We start from the raw sequence: 21,967 nt of genomic DNA, 5'->3' as shown, positions 1-21,967 counted from the left end.
CATTTGGTCTGTCACATAAATAGCATCAGGGGCAGTTCTATATATGGACTCGGGACTCTTTGGAGTCCAAACGGAACGCATGTGAAGGACCTATGGGAAGCCTGCCACAGATTTGGGTTTTTCGGCTGCCGCAGTGCCTCCTTTGTTCATTGGAGAAGAAGATCAATTTTTATTTTTTTTAAATGACATGGCCGAAACGAGACATCTTGAGTTTGGCAATTTAAAAAGGAAATTGTTATTAGCACTCAAAAAATCTCATTCTACACTCCAAACTTTCTATATTAGGAAAGAAAAATACACTTGTGAAGGGTGTAAAATAAGATTTTTGGAATGCAAATAACACTTCCTTTTAAAAAAATTCTTCTTTTCTGCTAAACAAACCCTACACCTGCTACCGTCCCAAATCAAAATTCTGAAATTCAAACTCCAAATTATAACCCTTCAACCCTAATCCTAACCCTAAAACCCCGCTAACTCTCTGCTCCACCACCACTTCTTCTTGTGCTGCCACTCGAGCTGTCATATTCAAACACCCCCTCTCAATGGTCAATGTCATTTCGTCTGAAATTTTCTTAAAACTTCTACATTAAACATCCTTGATGTTAAGATTATAAACTTGTTACTGTATAGCGTGATTTGATATAATATAAACATGAGATATTTTAACTCGAAAATCTTTTAAACGATGGACAGACAAAATTTTCAACATTTTATGCGAGACTTTTCCGTCTTCAATGCATAACATATCAATTGGTTGGTAGGTAGGGGGATTGGGGAAATCATTCATCTTACATGAGCAACGTAACTCCCACGCTCACCCACGCAAATTCAGACACATTCCAAGTTCCCAAAACGGCAGCTGAGAAGGGAACACAATCCGTAATGATAAGGCGCGCCTAGTTGAAGTTCCAGCCAATGATGTTTCTCCACGTGGCAAATTCGGATGACTTTCTTTGCAACGAGCAAATAAAACGCCAACCATTAACTTCCATTCCCTATCTCCAAGCGGTCAGTGTTTAAGCAGTGACAGCAGCTCTCTCAGAAACTCTCTGTCTCCGGTGGCTTTTCCGGCACTTCAACTCACCAAATCCACGTTCTCGAAATACCCTTTTGCTCTGTCCCCCAAAGACTCCAACTTTTTCGGAAAAAACCACTATAAATGCCAGGCTGTGAGTCCTGAAAGTTCTGAGGCGCGTTGGAGATATAAGCCGGTATGGACTGCGTTGCAGCAATGACGGCGTCGTTTTACCCGACCTGGAGGGTGAGGAGAAGAGGAGGACTGGTGGGTGGAAAGGAAGGTCCTTTTTTCCGGTATGGTTTGTGCAACAAGGTTTCTCTGCTGCGAGTGAGAGCGAGTGCAGGAGGCGAAGGGGGCGGTGTCGGCGTGGTGGTGAAGGAAGGTTTTGCGGACGAGGAGGATTTCATGAAGGGCGGCGGGCCGGAACTGCTCTTAGTTCAAATGCAGCAGAAAAAGGTCATGGAGAAGCAGTCCAAGCTCGCTGACAAGGTTTTTAACACACACACTGTCTCTCTTCTTCCATGGTTTTTATTTGTATTCATATTTTGGAAAATATGCGCGAATAAACTCGGCGAATTTTAAATGACACTACATCGTAGTTTATATGGCACATAGATTATTGTGGGATTACTTCGGACAAAAGTATTCTTTTGACTATGTTTGGTAGAAAAATGTAAAAGCACTTATGAGTTGTCTACACGAAGCACTTCCAAGTAAAACACTTAAATTTTTAATAAAAATTCTATATGTTTATAATAAAAACACTTGTTAGCGTAAGCACTTGCAAGCAAAAGTCAATTCAGTGCCTTTGCAGTTTTATTTTTGATTAAAAGTTTATAACTGGTTCAGTTTCCGCATATTTTCCGTTTGTATTGAAGCATGAATGTTGGAAACTTTAAATCCGGAAACCCCAAGCCCAATTTTGTGATGCTGCTTATGGATTAATTTTCAGCTACCGCCAATACCAGTAGCAGATAGTGTTCTGGATTTGGTGGTGATTGGTTGTGGTCCGGCAGGACTTGCTCTGGCTGCAGAATCAGCCAAGTTGGGATTAAAAGTTGGGCTTATTGGCCCAGATCTCCCTTTCACAAACAACTATGGTGTTTGGGAGGATGAATTCAAAGGTATTAAACTTGACAATCAGATCTGGTTAGCGGCATTATTTGTGAACTACCCAATTCAAAGGACTCAAAACTCTGCTCACATTCGATATTCGCTTTGATTTTTACATTTCCAGATCTTGGACTTGAAGGGTGTATTGAGCATGTTTGGCAGAACACAATTGTGTATCTTGACGATGATTCGGACCCCATTATGATCGATCGTGCTTATGGTCGTGTTTGTCGAGACATGCTACATGAGGAGCTCTTGAGAAAGTAAATACAACCCTATTCTACTACGTATCTACTTGTTTGACGCTTGCAGGCATTGTAATTCTTTGAAGATGCATAATTTGTATTAATTTTTATTAGGTGTGTGGAGTCAGGTGTTTCGTACCTCGATTCAAGGGTGGAAAGTATTGTTGAAGCTAGCAATGGGATTAGTCTTGTATCCTGTGGCCACAATATTGTTGTTTCGTGCAGGTACGATGGAATGGCATTTATTCAGTTCAAATTTTTGGTGATGGTTCTACTTCTTCCATACCTTGTTTCAAACATCTAACTAGTATTATAGGCTTGCTACTGTTGCATCAGGAGCTGCTTCGGGGAAGCTTTTGCAGTACGAGGTGGGTGGTCCAAAGGTGTCCTGTCCAAACAGCATATGGTATCGAGGTTGAGGTAGGAGTTATGTTTCTAAGTTTTGCTGTACTTGGGGATGACTAGTTCCTTAACTTCCCTTCGGGGCGATTGATGACTTTTTACTATGTCTACTCTTTCTTACAATTTCAGGTGGAAAATAACCCATATGATCCCGAAGTGATGGTTTTCATGGATTATAGAGACTACAAGAAACAAGAAGTTCGGTCTTTAGAAGCAGAATATCCAACGTTTCTTTATGTCATGCCCATGTCTCCGACTAGATTGTTCTTTGAGGTTAGCTCGATGGACATTACTTTGTTAATTGCATTACTTATTCGTGTACAAAGTATTTAGAGTAATGGATTTGCAGGAAACTTGCTTGGCTTCTAAAGAAGCCATGCCTTTTGATTTATTGAAGAAAAAGCTCTTGTCACGGTTACAGACAATGGGAATCCGTATTACAAAAACTTATGAAGAGGTAAGTTTTATGACAGACTACATTGCTTACAACTTCTGAGATGAACGATGATTTTGTTCTCGAAATATGTCCGAACAAGGCTTCATGCCTTGCCATGTAGTGGCACAACAATCACATTTATCTTGAAAGTTGACGCAGTTTTCTAATCTCCATTCTCATCAAGCTGATCAGGAGTTTGGTCTTGCTTACTTTCATAATTCAAGGCATAATCTTTCAGTAATTTATACAGGAATGGTCTTGGATTCCGGTTGGTGGCTCCTTACCAAATACAGAGCAAAAGAACCTAGCATTTGGTGCTGCTGCTTGCATGGTACATCCTGCCACAGGTAACGATTAAACCAAATAAATTCACCAGATCAGTTCGCAATTGTTCAGTCTACTGATGCTTACGTTTTACCATCAAACAGGATATTCAGTCGCAAGGTCTTTGTCGGAGGCTCCAAAATACGCTTCTGTGATTGCAATTATTTTGAAGCCAGATCATAATAAGGCCATTCACCGCAGCCAAATAAGTAATGAGAACATCTCGATGCTAGGTAAGCGTTGGTTTGGCATGTTTGGAATAGTTTTATAGTACTTACAAGAACTATGTGTTGTGAGCCTCATATACATTTTCGGCTCATTCCCTGTCATGATATTTGAAAGCTTCAATCCACATTTCCACTTATTCGTTAAGATCATTCGCTCTTTAAAGAAAGTGAGCTGCATCTACATGTTTCTCTCTTTAAACAACTTTCTGTATCATGTTTTTATGCTCGCTTTGTTATCACTGCTTAGCTAGCGTACTATGTTTCGAGTGTCTTCTGCTATTAAGATCATTCGCTGTCAATACACTATTTCGCTTTCAGCATGGAATACGCTCTGGCCGCAAGAAAGGAAACGCCAAAGATCATTCTTTCTTTTCGGACTAGCGCTTATTCTGCAACAGGACATCGAGGGCATCAGGATATTCTTTCACACTTTCTTCCGCTTACCCACCTGGTACGATCAATTTTCTATATCTCCGCTTCACGAAGAAAACTTGAACAGGTTTCTTTGGAAAAAAAAAAAAAAAACTAGACGAACTTGAATGATTGATCGATGTCTGTGCTTCGGTTGCAGGATGTGGCAGGGTTTCCTCGGCTCTACATTGTCCTCGGCTGATCTCATCCTTTTCGCGTTGTATATGTTTGTTTTAGCACCAAATAACTTGAGAAAGAACCTCGTCAGACACCTACTTTCTGATCCTTCCGGAGCCACTATGATTAGAACCTATTTCACATTCCCGTCCTCCGGCATAATAACACAGTTTAGAGTACCCTAAGAGATGAGGTCACTGCCTACTTTTGAAGGTCACTGTTTTTTTTTGGTGTAAATAGTACAAATGTGTGTTCCTTTGTTACCGTTTAGATTACTAAAGTGTTCCTAAAAGGGGTTTCAATATGTATCGAGATGTGATTAGCAATGTGGTAAATAAAGGTGGTTCGTGTGGATCCGATTTCACTATTGTAATTTGTAATTAGCAATTTTTGTGTTGATTGTTTGGCAAGCCGAAAATCCAGGATCTCAATATATAGCTTGATAATAATTTGAAGGGAGTTTTAACGAAAAGTCCGTGGTACTGTTTAGTTTAACGAAAAATCACATTTTATACTAAAAAGTCAAACCTGGTACTATTCACTTTATCCTTTACTTTGTCATTATCGTTAAAACTCAAAGTTTTCAAATTATTTTCATTAGTTTTTCTTAATTTGAAATGGCAACAATTATGTTATTTAGACGTCAACATTTCGTCGATAATGATATTAATATTTAATCAATTTATCAATAATTATTTGGTTTGATTTTGAAAATCTTCATTTTAATTAATTGCATAAAAATAGTTGAAATTTCACATCTCATGTCATCTATAAGATCTTGGAGTTGACTCAAGCTCTATCCATAATACTACAGATGTCAACTTTTATTTATCAACTAATGTGGAAATTTCTTGTTTGATGTAACGAAATAAGTTTTAAAGTAGGCATAAACAACTATATCGCTTCCAGGGGCGAATTTACCTTTGGACCAGATGGGTCAGCTGACCCCCGAAGCTCACAAACTTTCACGGAAGAGCTGGGTTCTACTTTTTGTAAATCTAAAATGCCATGAAAGATGCTCGTTCAAAAGCTATTGGCATCTGTTGACAGACATGCAATATAACTTGATAAATAACTTCAATTTTACCAAGTCTCGATGAAATGCCGATTTTCAAAAAAAATTGTGCGCGTACTATTCTTTATCGCCAATTATTAGTAGACACCAAACCAACAGAATATTGGACTTGAAAGAGACACTTGTCTCCATTCAAACATTAAGATTTTGAAGATATGGGGACATTGTATTAAAAATAAGAGCATCAAATATGGTAGTAATTAACAATTAAAAGGAGCACTCAAGCATGATACAAAGGAATGACGTCGATCGCTCTACCTATGTTTTTGCAGTGATTTATGCGAATCTTACAATTTCCATGGTTCAGCTGGTGCAGGTTAAGTTTGTTTTATATAACACAAGCATACAAGTTTTATGGATGCTACTTTTGTGCCAAAAGTATTATCCTTGTGAGGAGTATTAATCGAACTTGAAACATTTTTTAACATGATTTGTTAACTAACGGGTCGCTATTGGTTAATTTAACCGTTAATCACACAACCCGTTAAACTTGCGAATTTAAAAACTCATATATATAGAGTTTTTGCAGAATTTGAGTCATATTAACATGTCATGTACAATTATTTGCTAGTTTTAATGAGGGCACATGAAATTACTCTGGAGTAAGTTCTAACCTTTTTGTACCTTAATTTTTGCATTGATGATATATTCGACGAGGTATTAAACAATACCACAAAATAAAAAATTAGTTTAAACTTTTTAGTCAAAAAGATCTCCGAGATTGGCATAAACACTTACGTGTTAGACGTAAGCAAGAACCGAAGGTTCGACTGGTTGGCCTGGAATCTCTTGCTTTTCAGGGCAAGTGATTGGTTGCCGATTTCCAATAGCATTCAAGGGGAAGAAAATTTAACATATCTTTACCAAGGAGTCAAGGACGGGTCGATGCTTCTGATCCCCTATATAAATTAACCCTCTTAACCCTTTGTTTTGCACAAATCAGCTTCCTTAATTCACCCTAGCTACAAAGAGAAGAGGACGAAGAAGGTACGTGTTTCATTTAGTTCAACATGTATGCGTGGCTACATGTACGACCGGATACATATAATTCCGATACAGAATTACAGGTTTGTAAAGAAGGTGACAGAAGAGAGTGAGCACACGTGGTTCTTTTCTTGCATGAATCCATGTCGGAAGCTCTGTGTGTTCATTCTCTATCTGTCACCTACCATCCTTAACCCTCTCTCTCACTACTCTCCCTCAACTATACATATAAGATGATAGATATAGGGATGTGCTATCTACACATTCCTTTTTACTTCTCACACATCTTTTGTTAATTTCTGTTCGTTGATCTTCTTCAATTCATCTAACCGACAGCTGAAAACAAAAAAGATATGGAAGAAGTAAAAATGAATGTGTGGATATCACACCCCTACATATATATACACACACTATCGTTTGACTAGTCAGAGCAAGATATGATTCTTAAATCCTAAAATGCAAGAGATTATCCAATAAGCACCCCAAATCATGTATGTCAATAATTGTGCAGCCCAAATCATGTATGTCAATAATTGATATTAAAAAACTAAATAAAATTTAGTGGGTTTGGTGAGGTATTTTGGATGGCATTAGAAATAATTTTCGTTTTGTACTTTTTTTTTTTTTTTTTTTTTAAGAGGATCAGTTCATGGTTTTGCCATGACAGTTCATCATTTTAGAATTTGGAAAGACTTATAGACACATTGTAGTCTTTGCTAACCATATAAGCTAATCTCATACTTAGTTTAATCATATTAACACTAATCTCATGCCTCCTTTTACCATTAAACTAACCACCAAATATTAATCACATTGCGCCATGAATGATTAATTAATTGTTTAGATGTTAATTGATCTCTCACACTATAATCAATCCAATAATTTAGCCAAAAGCTACCTTACCTGCAGCCCTTTAAGTAAAACTTGTGATATCAAACGCCTGAGAGTATCTCCTCTCATACACAATTCATCCAACACATGGAGAGCAAAGATCAGAAGAAACTTCACATAGCCATGTTCCCATGGCTAGCCTACGGCCACCTAATGTCATTTCTGGAGGTCTCCAAGTTCTTAGCTCAAAAGGGTCACCAAATCTCCTTCATCTCCACCCCCAAAAACATCAATCGCCACCGATCCTCCTCCTTTTCCCCGCTCATCGATTTCGTCGAGCTTCCTCTCCCCGCTGTCGACGGCTTACCGGAAACCGCCGAGTCCACCTCCGAGCTACCAATCAACAAAGTACCTTACCTCAAAAAAGCCTACGACTTGCTCAAGCCTTCAGTCACGCATTTCATCCAACATTCGGGCGTCAACTGGGTCGTCCACGACTTCATTTGCTACTGGCTTCCCCGAGTCGCCAACCAGCTCGGAGTCAACTCGGTCCTCTTCAGCGTCACTAACGCCACTACCATGGCCTTCTTCGGTCCTCCGTCCGAGTTACTCAGCGACAAACTCCGGCGGCCGGAGGATTTTACGGTCGTCCCCGAGTGGGTCGACTATCCTTCCAACGTTGCTTTTAAGCTGCATGAGATGGTGAGCCACTGGGATTGCATGGACAACGAGGTCTCTGATTTTCAGAGAGCCGCGGGTGCGATTCAAGATTGTAATTTTGTGACTATGCGGAGCTGCACCGAGTTTGAATCTGATGCGGTGAGTCTGCTAAGGAAGATCTACGGCAAACCCATTGTTCCAGTAGGGCTGCTGCCGCCCGACTCAACGCCCCATCAGCATGGCGTCGCTGACGACCGAGGGGATGAGAAGTGGGAAGTGTTGAGAGAGTGGCTCGAAAATAAGAAACCGAACTCGGTGGTTTACATCGCATTCGGCACTGAGGTGACTCCTAGCCAAGAGTTGATGCACGAGTTGGCACATGGGATGGAGAAATCCGGGTTGCCCTTTATTTGGGTGGTCAACGATCGCCCGTTGGTGGAGGGTGTGTTGGGGGCCGATATCGTTCCGCTTGGGTTTCAAACTCGAGTAAAGGATCGAGGCTTGGTGTGGAGGGGTTGGGCCCCACAACTTAAGATTCTAGGTCATGCATCAGTCGGAGGTTTCCTAACTCATTGCGGTTGGAGTTCAGTTGTTGAGGCACTACGGTTTGGGCGGGTTCTGATTTTGTTTTCAGGTGCTTATTCAGACCAACCGTTGAACGCGAGACTAATGCACGATAAGCGGGTCGGGTTGGAGATACCGAGGGACGAGCGAGACGGATCGTTTACGAGTGACTCGGTGGCCGAGTTGATTAGGCGAGTGATGGTGGAGAAAGAAGGTGAGTCAATAAGGTCAAATGCATGGGCCATGAAGGAGATCTTTGGCAACGTAGAGTTGAACAACATGTGCTTGGATGAGTTCACTCGGGTCCTTGAAACCTGGCCAACTTTCACTTAGTCAACGAGAAATTTTTCACTGAATAAGAAATACGGTTCGGTACATCAAGTATTATAATACAAATGGTTGAATGCTTGAAAATTTTCAACTAATTATATTATAACATTTGATGCACCAGACTTTATTCCTAGCATACTGAAAATCTCTCATAATCAACTTTGTAGATTTCATGTGTTGGTGCCTCTTAGTTGGGATAATTAGATTGGTTGCTTACTTTTTAGTTTGTTTTTTATTTTTTTCTACCGTATTAAGAAAAGATCGTGTAATATTTTGTATAATATGTTTTCCTAAAAGTAGCTGTTGTGAAATCCCATTAAAAGAATGAATGGTATATTGCAGGTAGGCTGAATAGTTTTTCGTGTATTATTGCCAAGGTAGAAGTACAATATATATACACAACCAAGTCATCATCGTAAAGATATTTAGTTGACTTGATTGTGTATATATATTGTACTTCTACTTTGGCAATAATACACGAAAAACTATTCAGTCTACCTGCAATTTACCATTCATTCTTTTAATATACCCACACCAAAGTCATTGAATTGGCCTTGTATAAGTTTGCTTGTAATAAAAACTAAATAAAATTCAGTAATGTTATTCTTACCATATTAATATACCACATTAGTATAGCACATTATATGGCATCTGATGTGACTGTCAACATCATCTAAATTAATCATAATTTAATTTAATTTAAAAACTATTTAACAAACTAATAATAAATAAATAAAATCTGAAATTAAATGGTAATTGTGGCATACGATGAGTCTTCTCTCCTTCCTTCCTTCCCCGTTGCTTCTTCTCCCATTTCTTCTTCCACACCATTTTTTTGTTTCAGCCCAGATTTTAACCCCATGTGTTAGCTTGTGTACCAATCATTTCTTCATCGCAATCTATCCAGCCACACATAGTTCAATGTCCTAACTCACACAATTCAGCAACCAATTTAAAGCTTTAAACAAATATTAGCAAGATATGAACATGCCACCCGAAAGTTTGCAAATTTATCAATGCTGAATGGAGTCGAAGGGGCCCATGGCGGTGGAGGAGTGCTCGTATTGGAGCTCAACTTGTTGCTCATGGACTTGGTGTGCCTGGTTGGAATCCATAAAAACTCTGGCTTTGATGGGTTTTTTGGGTTTTATTCAATTTCATGATCTAGGTGTTCTTCGAAATTTGATGGGTTCGATGAAACCGGTTGTTTCTTGAAGATCTGAATCTCAAACCAAAAAGAATCGTATAGCTCTATTACTTCGCCTGCTTCCATCAATGGCGAGGCTGCTGAAAAAAATCTGGGCTGAAACAAAAAATTGGCGAGAAAGAAGAAATGGGAGAAGAAGCAACAGGAAAGGAAGAAAGGAGAGAAGACTCATCGTATACCACAATTACTATTTAATTTCAGATTTTTTATTTATTATTAGTTTATTAAATAGTTTTTAATTTAAATTAAATTATGATTAATTTAGATGATGTGGACAACCACATCAGATGCCACATAATATGGTATAGTAATGTGGTATATTAATGTGGTAAGAATAGCATTACTGAATAAAATTGCTTTTTAAGTGTTTCTCAAATATTGTTTGAAAGCCCAATCTATTAGGTGTGTTGCCCACTTATAGAATAACACGTAACGCAAATCACAAGAAATGTGATGAAATGTGAGACTTCTTTATCGTTTTATGTTTTTAGCATAATATTTTAAAATATTAGTTGAGTGTAACGTTAAGTTGTGAACTAACAAATAGTCATTACTTTGAGATTCTCCACAAATCACTACATATTAGATTTTTGGGGAAAAAAACATATCATTATATCAAATAAATATAGCTTCCTCTCACTTTCATCGCATGTACCATTACTTGCTAATCTTAAGAGGGAAGCAAAGGCGGCGTTGACCCAAAGAGAAAAAAGGCAGCTGCATCTCATAGAGTGGGTGGCAGTTGCTCTAGTGTGTGACAATGACATCAGTAGCGGTGGCAGTTAACAGCGGCGGGAACCCGAGAAGCCGATGCGTCGTGAATTGGGCTGCGGAGAATCGCTTTCACAAAGCAGATCGTTTCGTCTTAGTCCATTTCATCCCCAAAATCAACTTAATACCAACTCCATGTACGTATTTCCTATTTTCGCCGTAACTGAATCTTTGATTATTGCCCCACTCACTGTTTGGTTGTTGAGAAAATAATGGAAAATTGAATTCGTAATTTGAAGAAAAAAAAATTATTAGCAAAATGGGAGTGGGGCAACGTTTGATCGATAATGTATAGTTTATAAAAATTTCAAAATGTCAAGAATTATGTTATTTAGTCGTCAACATTTCATCGATAATGTATCAAGATTTAATAAATATATCAACAATTATTTTGATTTTATTTTGAAAATCTTCATCTTAATTAATTGCACAAAAATAGTTGATATTTCACAGCCTAACGTCATTCATAAGAAAATTTCACATCCTAATGTCATTCATAAGGTCTTGAAGTTACTCAAGCTCTATCTATAATATTAAAGATGTCAACTTTTATTTCTCAACTAATGTGGAAATTTCTTGTTTGATGTAAACAAATAAGTTTTAAAGTGGGTATAAACAACTCTATTGCTTCAAATGGAGAATTCACCATGGGACTAGATGGGTTAGCTGACCCTCCAAAACTCAGAAAATCTTCACAGAAAAGCTGGGTGTTGCTCTTTGTAAAACTGAGAAGGCTTGAAAGTTGTTTTCCAACTGCTCAACGAATTACATTGGGCAAGGTAGCTGCTAGGCTCATTTCTTTGTATTCGTTGCTATTGACATCTTTGATAGGCTCACTCAGCATATGTTGGCGTCAACATGCTCGTTCAAAAGCTATTGACATCAATCAACATGCTCGTTCGAAAGATGTTGGCATCTATCGACAGGTATGCCATATGAGACCTTCAGTCTACCCAGACTCAATGAAATACCAATGTGCATGCTATTCCACCCAAACAATTTCTTGTGCTGCATGTACTATTCTCACTGCCCCCATCCCCCGGCACCCCCAAAATAAAGTTTTTTAAGATCCGCCACTGCTCGCTTCGGTATGAATAAAGTGGGCATGAATAAGAGAAATAAAAGATTGGTGCATAAGTTGGCATCTTTATATTTATATATATATATATATATAAAAGAAAAAAAAAAGGACTAGCTGGTGTCTTTAACATCGCACAAGTTCTATTTTGTAAATGCCAATCATTATTCGGCACCAAACCAACAGAATATTGGACTTGAAAGAGACACTTGGCTCCATTCAAACATTAAGATTTTGAAGATACGGGGACATTGTATTAAAAATAAGAGCATTAAATCTAGTGGTAATTAACACACTACAACAAAAAAGGGCTAAGAACACAAAAGATACGTGCCCTTTACATTTTCATTGTGCACAAGTGCATATATAGTTGTGCTTTTTGAACTTCAGTGAGCACTAAACTATCTCAAATGTGCCCTCTAAACGAAAGGCACATTAGTTGGTGTTCTGCATTTGTGCCCATTAAAATGTTTGCACCAAAATTTGTGTCACTGTTTATAAATATCAGTAATCATAATTTCATGTTAATTTACGTACACACATAAATAATTTTTGTGCCCTTTGATTTAGTATATTTAAATTATTTAATTTTATACACATAAGTATCTTCTCTTACTTCAACAATCCGAAGACAAAATCTTATTTTAATATATTTTTATTGTTCAAAACCCTCCATACACCCCCCCCCTTTTGCTCTCTCCTCTCTCTCTCTCCGTCTCTCTCATTTCTCTTTTCCGGTCTCTCATCTTTCCTTCTCTTTTACTTTCCTTATATCTCTCGTTCATCTCTGCTTTCCCAGATTCAGTCCAACCACCCTTTCTATCTCTACCTTCCGCAGATCCAGTCTATCTCTCTCCATTTCCCGATCTTCTCTCATCTCTGCGTCCCTCAGAATCTCCTTCTCTCACCTCTCTCTCTCTCTCTCTCTCAACTCTGCCTCCTTTATACTCCATTGCTAGACGTTGGCAGTCAGATCGCAACCACCGCATCCGCTCAACAACCACCGCATCACCGACTCCTCTCACCCCTATCAGATCTGGGTTTTTTGTTTATTTTTTCGTTGATTTGTGCAATTTTTTAACAATTTATTTTTGTAGGCGGGTTTCTGTGAGCTCGTGTGCCCCACAATGGAAGTCCGAGTCGGTTTTCTGAAATAGGTTAGTCATCTTAACGATTCTGGACCGAGTTGATAAGGTCTTTGCTAGCTGCCATTTCAGTGTCGTCAACGAGAACAAGCTCTATAACCATACTTTGGACTCTCTCATCCCTTTCTTCCCTCACGGCGTCAAAAACGAAGATGGGTACTCTCTCTCTCTCTCTCTCTCTCTCTCTCTCTCTCTCTCTCTCTCTCCATTTTTCTGCTGTGTTCAATACCGACACCTCTCTCAGGTCTGGGCCTTTCCTTTGTTTTGTTTAATTTTTAATTTTTAATTTATTTTTTTTTGTATTTGATCCTGCAGGAAGCTCAACGTCACCTCAGTTAATGATTTTTGTTTGAAATTCTTTTTATTGTCGCCCATAAATTCATAAGTTTGATGGAACTCTGCTTGTGGGAATGATGAATTTATTTGTGGAATAACAAAGATGGGATGAACAAAGCTTTCTGGGGAAGATGCTGTTGTCCAGAACTGATTGTTTTCGAGTGTTATCTTAATTAGGGCTAAAATATGTAAAATGTTTGTTTTTAGTTTGTATGGTTTTTCGATTTTTTATATTTTTTTAAATTTAATTGATGGAGCATAATTACAAACTTAGTGCTAACATGGATGGGAAAGTCGTTTGACAATCTTGTCAGAACAAGGCACAAAAATGCTCTTATTTGTGCCAAGTCCATGAGCACAAACCTCTATATGGTGCCCTCTAACCAAAGATGACGCCCATAGAGGGCACAGATATATCATAGTAGCCGCATTGTTGCTATTGGTCTATGGACACGTATGTTAGTGCCCTTAAGTCTCATAGGGCACAAATATATTTTTGTGCACAGTGGCCATTTTTCTTGTAGTGACAATTAAAAGGAGCACTCAAGCATGATATAAAAGAATGGCGTCGATCTCTCTGCCTATGTTTTTGCAGTGATTTATGCGAATCCAGCAATTTCCATGGTTCCAGGCTTCCAGCTGGTGCAGGTTAAGTTTGTTTTATATATAACACAATAAGCATTTACGTTTTATGGATGCTACTTTTGTGCCAAACGTATTATCTTGGGTGAGGAGTACTAATCGAATTTGAAACATCTTTCTAACACAATTAAGATAACACAATTTATTTAACTAACGGGGTGCCAATAGGTATTAAACCGTTGTTCACACGACCGGCTAAACCTTACTCATACAGTTATATATATATTGAATTTTTGCAGAGTGAATTTGAGTCATATTAACATGTCGTGTACAATTATTTGCTAGCTTTAATGATGACATATGAAATTACCTTTGACAAAGTTCAAATATTTTCTTACCTTGATTTTCGCTTTGATGATATATCTGATGAGCTAGTAAAAAATAACACTAAACTGAAAATTAGTTTAGGATTTTTAGCTAAAATGGTCTATGATATTGACATAACTTTTCACTTTGGTCCATGACAATGAAAATTGTTAGAAGTGAACTGTGAGTTTGTTTATTGTAAATCATTTTGGTCATTTCTGAAAAGGCTATCAATATTCTTGTTAAATTGTCACGTGAACGACCACGTGACAACTTTTTGAGGGTATTTTTGTCAAACCAACCTCTTCACTTAACGAGGATATTGACAAATTTTTCACGAAATAAAATGATTCAAGATGGACAAACTCAGGAACCAATTCTATTCATTTTCAATGCTACGGACCAAAGTGAGAAATTATACCCATATCGAGACCATCAAATTTTGATTCTAGTAGGTGAACGATATGCATATATATAACTTGGTTGCATGCATGCATGAACTATTAAACACGTGAGTAGTAGACGTAAGCAGAATCTCTTGCATTTCAGCGCAAAGTGATTGGTTGCCTGCCGGTTTCCAACAGCATTCAAGGGGAAGAATTTAACATATCTTTACCAAGGAGTCAAAGACGGATCGATGCTTCTGATCCTATATAAATTAACCCTCCTAACCCTGTGTTTTTCACAAATCAACTTCCTTAATTAACCCTAGCTACAAAGAGAAGAGGACAAAGAAGGTGCTTGTTTCATTTAGTTCGAGATGTATGCGTGGCTACATCTACGATCGGATACATAAAGATCGGATACACGTGGTTCTTTTCTTGGATGAATTCATGTCGGAAGCTCTGTGTGCTCACTCTCTACCTGTCACCTACCATCTTTAAACCTCTCTCTCAACAACATATAAGATGATACGTACATACATATACACACACACTATCGTTTGACACCATAGTTTGATACTTGAATCCTAAAATGTAAGAGATTATCCAATTCGAAACAGGAAAACCTAAAATATCAGTAATTGTGCACCCAGATCATGTATGTCTCTAATTGATATTAAAGCTAAATAAAATTTAGTGGCTTGTGAGATATGTTGGATAAGTCCAGCGTCATAATCATAGAAGAATTCTCGACTTTTCTTGTAGGATTTGGATCCTCTCCTGAGCTAATGGAGAGGATCATCCTGACCCATTATCATGGATCGTTGGATTTTTATTCAATGGTTACAATTATTATAACTTTAAAGGGACCTCTTGTTTGTAGCCGTTGGATAAAAATCCAACGGTCCATGATGATGGGTCAGGAGGATCCTCTCCATTAGCTCAGGAGAGGATCCAAATCCTTTCTTGTAATGATCTTTACAGTTTGGTATAGAAAATGATTTTCGCTCTATATTTTACTTCGTATTTTGGTTACAACAGAAGATAGAATTCAACTCGAGAATATCTTAATCATATTAACTCATCTTCCCTCATCCAAACACTAGTCTCATATTTCCTTTTACCATTAAACTAACCTCCAAATATTAATCACATGCACCGTGATTGATTAATTTAATTGTTTAGATGTTAATTAATCTCTCACACCATAAAGCAATCCAATAATTTGGCCAAAACTTATTTTTTCTGTTGAAAAAATGGGACTAAAAGCAAGAGTCCAAACAAATGTACTCAATAACAAGTTTAGACTAAGACATTCCAAGTCGATTCTCTCACGAATGAAAGTAATTGAACAAGCAAGGGATTCTTTACTCCAGTAGTGAAAAAGTGTTGAGTCCTTACATGACGACGTGGATTCAAATCTCGTTAGTAGCTAATTTATCATCTAATCCAAACTGAAGATGTGTCAGCGGAAAAAATAAAATAAAAAATCTCAAGATGTTTGAAAGGTTTTGCGCAGGGCAATTATGTGTTGAATTGGAGGTCCTTCTTCCGTTGCCATTGCATATGTATTTATAGGACTGATGTACTTGCTTGGCACGGCCTGATCCTCGAGTAGAGTCATATTTCAAATTCCTATGTATCTGACATGACTTGATCTTTAAAGGATTGCATTTGATCTTTGGTGACGTGGCTTCACCACTTGTTTTCCTCCGTCCATCTTCACAGCACCAACCCGATAAAGATGCATTAAAAACCTAGCCTTTCAAAAAACCTATGTTTCTAAGCTTTATCTAAATGAATATTAAATTCATTTCTAATTATCAACATCTCATACTTTCATCCCATATCATGACTTTTCCAACATTATAATCAAAAGTCTAGCCTGTTTAGGCTGCTTATCTCATCATAACTCCATTACCATCAAATCCTAAGCTTGTCATATCACCGCATTCTCCATGATCTAACCATACACTCATCCAATTGATGCCATGCATATCCCAATATTCCATGTGGTCAAATTAGCTTGGATTTAGACAAATATTAGGTTCAAATAATTTAATATATTACTACGAGATAATATCATGATTAAAATCACAACATTATTTCTCAATAATAATTGAAAATTATTTCAACCACTTTATCATTTAACGGTTTAAAATTTTGTTCATCCAACGACCTCTATTACTCGAGCCGATAGTGTAAAATCGGGTTGAAACAATTATATTCTTGAAATATCCTACAGATTTACCAGTAGCTTATCAATTCTCCATACCAGTACTACCCTTTAATTACAATTTCTGATATCAAAAGCCTGAGAATCTCTGCTCTCACACCCAATCGTCGAACACATGGACAGCAAAGATCAGAAGAAGCTTCAAATAGCCATGTTCCCATGGCTAGCCTACGGCCACCTAATGCCATTTCTCGAGGTCTCCAAGTTCTTGGCTCAAAAGGGTCATCAAATCTCCTTCATCTCCACCCCCAAAAACATCAATCGTATCCGATCTTCCTCCTTTTCCCCGCTCATCGATTTCGTCGAGCTTCCTCTCCCTGCCGTTGACGGCTTACCGGAATCCGCCGAGTCCACCTCCGAGCTACCAATCAACAAAGTCCCTTACCTCAAAAAAGCCTACGACTTGCTCAAGCCTTCAGTCACGCATTTCATCCAACACTCGGGCGTCAACTGGGTTGTCCATGACTTCATTTGCTATTGGATGCCCAGAGTCGCCACTCAGCTGGGAGTCAACTCGGTCTACTTCAACATCACCAACGCCACTACCTTGGCTTTCTTCGGTCCTCCGTCCGAGTTACTCAGCGATAAACGCTGGCGGCCGGAGGACTTGACGGTCGTCCCCGAGTGGGTCGACTATCCTTCCAACGTTGCTTATAAGCTGCATGAGATGGTGAGCCCCTGGGATGGCATGGACGACGAGGTCCTCGATTTTCAGAGACTCGGGCGTACGATTGAAGATTGTAATTTTGTGACTATGCGGAGCTGCACCGAGTTCGATTCTGACGCGGTGAGTCTGCTCAGGAAGATCTACGGCAAACCAGTTGTTCCACTCGGGCTGCTGCCGCAGGTCTCAGCGCCGCAACAGCACGGCGTCGCTGACGATCGAGGGGATGAGAAGTGGGAAGTGTTGAGAGAGTGGCTCGAAAATAAGAAACCAAACTCGGTGGTTTACATCGCCCTCGGCACCGAGGTGACTCTGAGTCAAGAGTTGATGCACGAGTTGGCAGATGGGATAGAGAAATCCGGGTTGCCCTTTATTTGGGTGGTCAACAATCGCCCGTTAGTAGAGGGCGTGTTGGGCTCCGATATAATTCCACTCGGGTTTGAAACCCGAGTAGAGGATCGAGGCTTGGTCTTGAGAGGTTGGGCCCCACAACTTAAGATTCTAGGTCATATCTCGGTCGGGGGTTTCTTAACTCATTGTGGTTGGAGTTCAGTTGTCGAGGCGCTAGGGTACGGGCGGGCTTTGATTTTGTTTTCAGGTGCTAATGCGGACCAAGGGTTGATCGCGAGATTAATGCACGAGAAGCGGGTCGGGTTGGAGATTCCAAGGGATGAGCGAGATGGGTCGTTTATGAGTGACTCGGTAGCCGAGGTGACTAGGCGAGTGATGGTGGAGAAAGAAGGTGAGTCAATAAGGTCAAACGCATGGGCCATGAAGGACATATTTGGCAATGTAGAGTTGAACAACAAGTGCTTGGACGAGTTCACTCGGGTCCTTGAAACCTGGCCCACTTTCACCTAGTCAACAAGAAATTTTTCATTGAATAAGGAATACGGTACGGTATTTCAAGTGTTATAATACAAGCAGTTAGATATTTGAAAACTTTTAATTTATTATATTATAATGCTTAATCTACCTGTTGGCATGCTGAAAAACTGTCTCCTAATCAACTTTGTAGATTTCATGTGTTGGTGCCTCTTAGTTGGGATAATTAGATAGGTTGCTTTACTTTTTAGTTTGTTATTTATTTTTTCTACCAATAATGAAGTGTCATTGAATTGGCCTTTCTTGAAGGAAAGGGATCCTCTTCAGATCTCTTCCACCTAATTCTCTTCATTTGAAATTTAATTCAACAACTAAAAACAGGACCTCATGTTATAATAACTTATAAAACCTAAAGTATGTCAATAATTGTGCACCCAAATCGTGTATGTCAATAATTGATATTAAAGTTAATCAAAATCGAGTGGCTTGTGAGATGTTGGATAAGTCTGTTTTCGAACGTCACAATCATAGAAGAATTCTCGAATTTTCTTGTAATGATCTTTACAGTTTGGCATGGAAAATGATTTTCACTCTGTATTTTACTTTGTATTTTGGTTACAACAGAAATGGAATCCAACTGTTGACTATCTTAATCATATTAACTCATCTTCCCTCGTCTGAACACGGAAAATTATTCGCGATCGTGATCGTTCATCGTACATCATGCGGTCATTAATTCATTTGACTGTTTAGATGTGAATTAATATCTCACGCCATAGAGCAATCCAATAATTTGGCCAAAAGCTACTTTTTATGTTGAAAAAGGAGGCTAAAAGCAAGAGCTCAAACAAATTGACTCAATAATAAATTTAAACTGAGACATCACTATTAGAAAAGCAAGTTTTTAAAAAACGATAAGTGCTAGTCTAGCGGTAAATTGGGGCTTAACGCTTAGGTGGCTAGGTAAAGGCTAGACGGAGCCTAAGCGGACTAGGCAGATTTAAATAAGTTTATTGTATTTCATGTAAATAAGTGTATGTTTATATTTAAAATACATATAATTTCATCATAAATTAGAAAATAGAATGACATATATATTATAAAGTATTGGAACATAATGAAAATATAGGGAGCAATGTTTATTTAGGTGTTCAATATGTCTCTTACAATTTATTGGAAACAATAAAATGCAAAAGGAAAGTTATCTATTTTTTATCTAAGTGAGTTGCAACCTAAGTAAGTGTCTAGGTGGGTCTAGGCGGGTTAGGCCGGTGCCTAGGCGGTCTAGTCAGGTGCCTCAACAGATCTAGGCGCATTTTCTTAATTTTCAAACATTTAAGTATTAATTGGGGTTCTTGCACAATTGTCAATAATTGATTAATAACTTAAGAAAAGACTAATTAAACATAGGCTATGATTAGTTACATTTCTGATTTCTGTTATAACAAACTATAATAACCTAGCTATGATATTGCTAACTGTGCTGTTGACATGGAACTATATTGTTGATTTGTGTCTTTAATCCCAAATCGATTATCACGATTAAAACTAATTGAATAAGAAGAAAGATTATCAAACTAAAAATTACCTTAATTTAAATCAAGACTACAAATCGCTAAATTATTCATCACAAATTATTTTCTTTGTAGACGTGCAGAACTTCGTTTTGTCAGTATCTTGAAAGCAATCCCCGATGCAGGCCAAAACAAGGGATCCAAATAATGATTATTGTACTCACCAAAAATAAAAAAAATAAAATAACAGCTTGCCGCGTCATATGTACTATGACAGATGATTTACCACTAACTTGTGAATTCGTAATCGTCATGCCAAATAGTACCCTTTTATTACAACTTCTGATATCAAAAGCCCGAGAGTCTCTTCTCTCAATACCCAATCGTCGAACACATGGAGAGCAAAGATCAGAAGAAACTTCACATAGCCATGTTCCCATGGCTAGCCTACGGCCACCTCGTGCCATTTCTCGAGGTCTCCAAGTTCTTAGCTCAAAAAGGTCACCAAATCTCCTTCATCTCCACCCCCAAAAACATCAATCGTATCCGATCTTCCTCCTTTTCCCCACTCATCGATTTCGTCGAGCTTCCTCTCCCTGCCGTTGACGGCTTACCGGAATCCGCCGAGTCCACCTCCGAGCTACCAATCAACAAAGTCCCTTACCTCAAAAAAGCCTACGACTTGCTCAAGCCTTCAGTCACGCAATTCATCCAACACTCGGGCGTCAACTGGATCGTCCACGACTTCAGTTCCTACTGGATGCCCCGAGTAGCCACACAGTTCAGAGTCAACTCTGTCTACTTCAGCATTTTCAGCGCCAATTCCTTGGCTTTCTTCGGTCCTCCGTCCGAGTTGCTCGGCAATAAACGCAGGCGGCCGGAGGACTTTACCGTCGTCCCCGAGTGGGTCAACTATCCTTCCAACGGTGCTTTTAAGCTGCATGAGATGGTGAGCCACTGGGATTGCATGGACGACGAGGTCTCAGATTTTCATAGAGTCGCGGGTTCGATTCAAGATTGTAATTTTGTGACGATGCGGAGCTGCACTGAGTTCGAATCTGACGCGGTGAGTCTGCTCAGGAAGATTTACGGCAAACCAGTTGTTCCACTCGGGCTGTTGCCGCCCGGCTCAGTGCCGCAACAGCAAGGCGTCGCTGACGATCGAGGGGATGAGACGTGGGGAGTGCTGAGAGGTTGGCTCGAAAATAAGAAACCGAACTCGGTGGTTTATATCGCATTCGGCACTGAGGTGACTCCGAGTCAAGAGTTGATGCACGAGTTGGCAGATGGGATAGAGAAATCCGGGTTGCCCTTTATTTGGGTGGTCAACAATCGCCCGTTAGTGGAGGGCGTGTTGGGGGCGGATATCATTCCACCCGGGTTTCAAACTCGAGTGGACGATCGAGGCTTGGTCTGGAGGGGTTGGGCCCCACAACTTAGGATTCTAGGTCATGCATCTGTCGGAGGTTTCCTAACTCACTGCGGTTGGAGTTCAGTTGTTGAGGCACTACGGTTTGGGCGGGTTCTGATTTTGTTTTCAGGTGCTTATTCAGACCAACCGTTGAACGCGAGACTAATGCAGGATAAGCGGGTCGGGTTGGAGATACCAAGGGACGAGCGAGACGGATCGTTTACGAGTGACTCGGTGGCCGAGTTGATTAGGCGAGTGATGGTGGAGAAAGAAGGTGAGTCAATAAGGTCAAATGCATGGGCCATGAAGGAGATCTTTGGCAACGTAGAGTTGAACAACAGGTGCTTGGACGAGTTCACTCGAACCCTTGAAACCTGGCCCACTTCAACCTAATCAACTTTGCAGATTTTATGTTTTGGGGCCTCTTAATTGGCATAATTAAGAGAGAAATCGAGAAAGCTGAATCTTTATCTATTTGTAGTTGTGGTTGGCTTGAGGATTGTATTTTCTGAAAAGCATTACGCTTGTGTTTATGTTAAAAGTGTTTTCATTCTACTTCTTTTAATAATTTTGAGAATGAAAAAATAAAGATTAGTAAAAAAGTCATACTCTTTGTAGGCTAGACTTTCAAAAACAACCCTGATTTCAATAT

At 39.1% G+C, this 21,967-nt stretch overlaps 4 protein-coding genes and 1 long non-coding RNA gene across 5 annotated transcripts; all 5 read left to right on the top strand.

Annotated features, from left to right (window-relative positions):
* Nucleotides 1-982: 982 nt before the first annotated feature.
* Nucleotides 983-4,712, top strand: LOC103951887 (lycopene epsilon cyclase, chloroplastic). Its single transcript, XM_009363367.3, is given in 12 exon segments — nucleotides 983-1,507; nucleotides 1,971-2,142; nucleotides 2,256-2,394; nucleotides 2,491-2,601; nucleotides 2,693-2,765; nucleotides 2,767-2,796; nucleotides 2,908-3,051; nucleotides 3,128-3,235; nucleotides 3,465-3,561; nucleotides 3,643-3,771; nucleotides 4,084-4,216; nucleotides 4,337-4,712. Coding segments are annotated over 12 exon segments (1,632 nt in total). The 5' UTR covers nucleotides 983-1,213; the 3' UTR covers nucleotides 4,539-4,712.
* A 2,678-nt stretch (nucleotides 4,713-7,390) lies between these two features.
* LOC103951886 (UDP-glycosyltransferase 91C1-like) lies at nucleotides 7,391-8,800 on the top strand. The gene has a single exon (XM_048575253.1). It carries the CDS (start codon nucleotides 7,391-7,393, stop codon nucleotides 8,798-8,800), a length of 1,410 nt encoding a protein of 469 aa, XP_048431210.1.
* A 3,741-nt stretch (nucleotides 8,801-12,541) lies between these two features.
* Nucleotides 12,542-13,607, top strand: LOC125473118. The gene is made up of 2 exons (XR_007255026.1): nucleotides 12,542-13,154; nucleotides 13,314-13,607. It is a non-coding gene; the product is annotated as an uncharacterized LOC125473118 (long non-coding RNA).
* Nucleotides 13,608-17,016: 3,409 nt separating this feature from the next.
* Nucleotides 17,017-18,426, top strand: LOC103942626 (UDP-glycosyltransferase 91C1-like). Its single transcript, XM_009352812.3, has one exon. It carries the CDS (start codon nucleotides 17,017-17,019, stop codon nucleotides 18,424-18,426), a length of 1,410 nt encoding a protein of 469 aa, XP_009351087.2.
* A 1,872-nt stretch (nucleotides 18,427-20,298) lies between these two features.
* LOC103951889 (UDP-glycosyltransferase 91C1-like) lies at nucleotides 20,299-21,708 on the top strand. The gene has a single exon (XM_048575252.1). The coding sequence runs from the start codon at nucleotides 20,299-20,301 to the stop codon at nucleotides 21,706-21,708; it is 1,410 nt and encodes a 469-aa protein (XP_048431209.1).
* The last annotated feature ends 259 nt before the right edge of the window (nucleotides 21,709-21,967 follow it).

This window comes from the organism of the source record quoted next, unplaced genomic scaffold (genome assembly GCF_019419815.1).
Source record: "Pyrus x bretschneideri cultivar Hongxiangsu unplaced genomic scaffold, Pyrus_bretschneideri_v1 Contig8, whole genome shotgun sequence".
Classification (NCBI taxonomy): Eukaryota; Viridiplantae; Streptophyta; class Magnoliopsida; order Rosales; family Rosaceae; genus Pyrus; species Pyrus x bretschneideri.
Note: the sequence above shows the minus strand (reverse complement) of the source record. Positions and strands in the feature narration are given on the sequence as shown.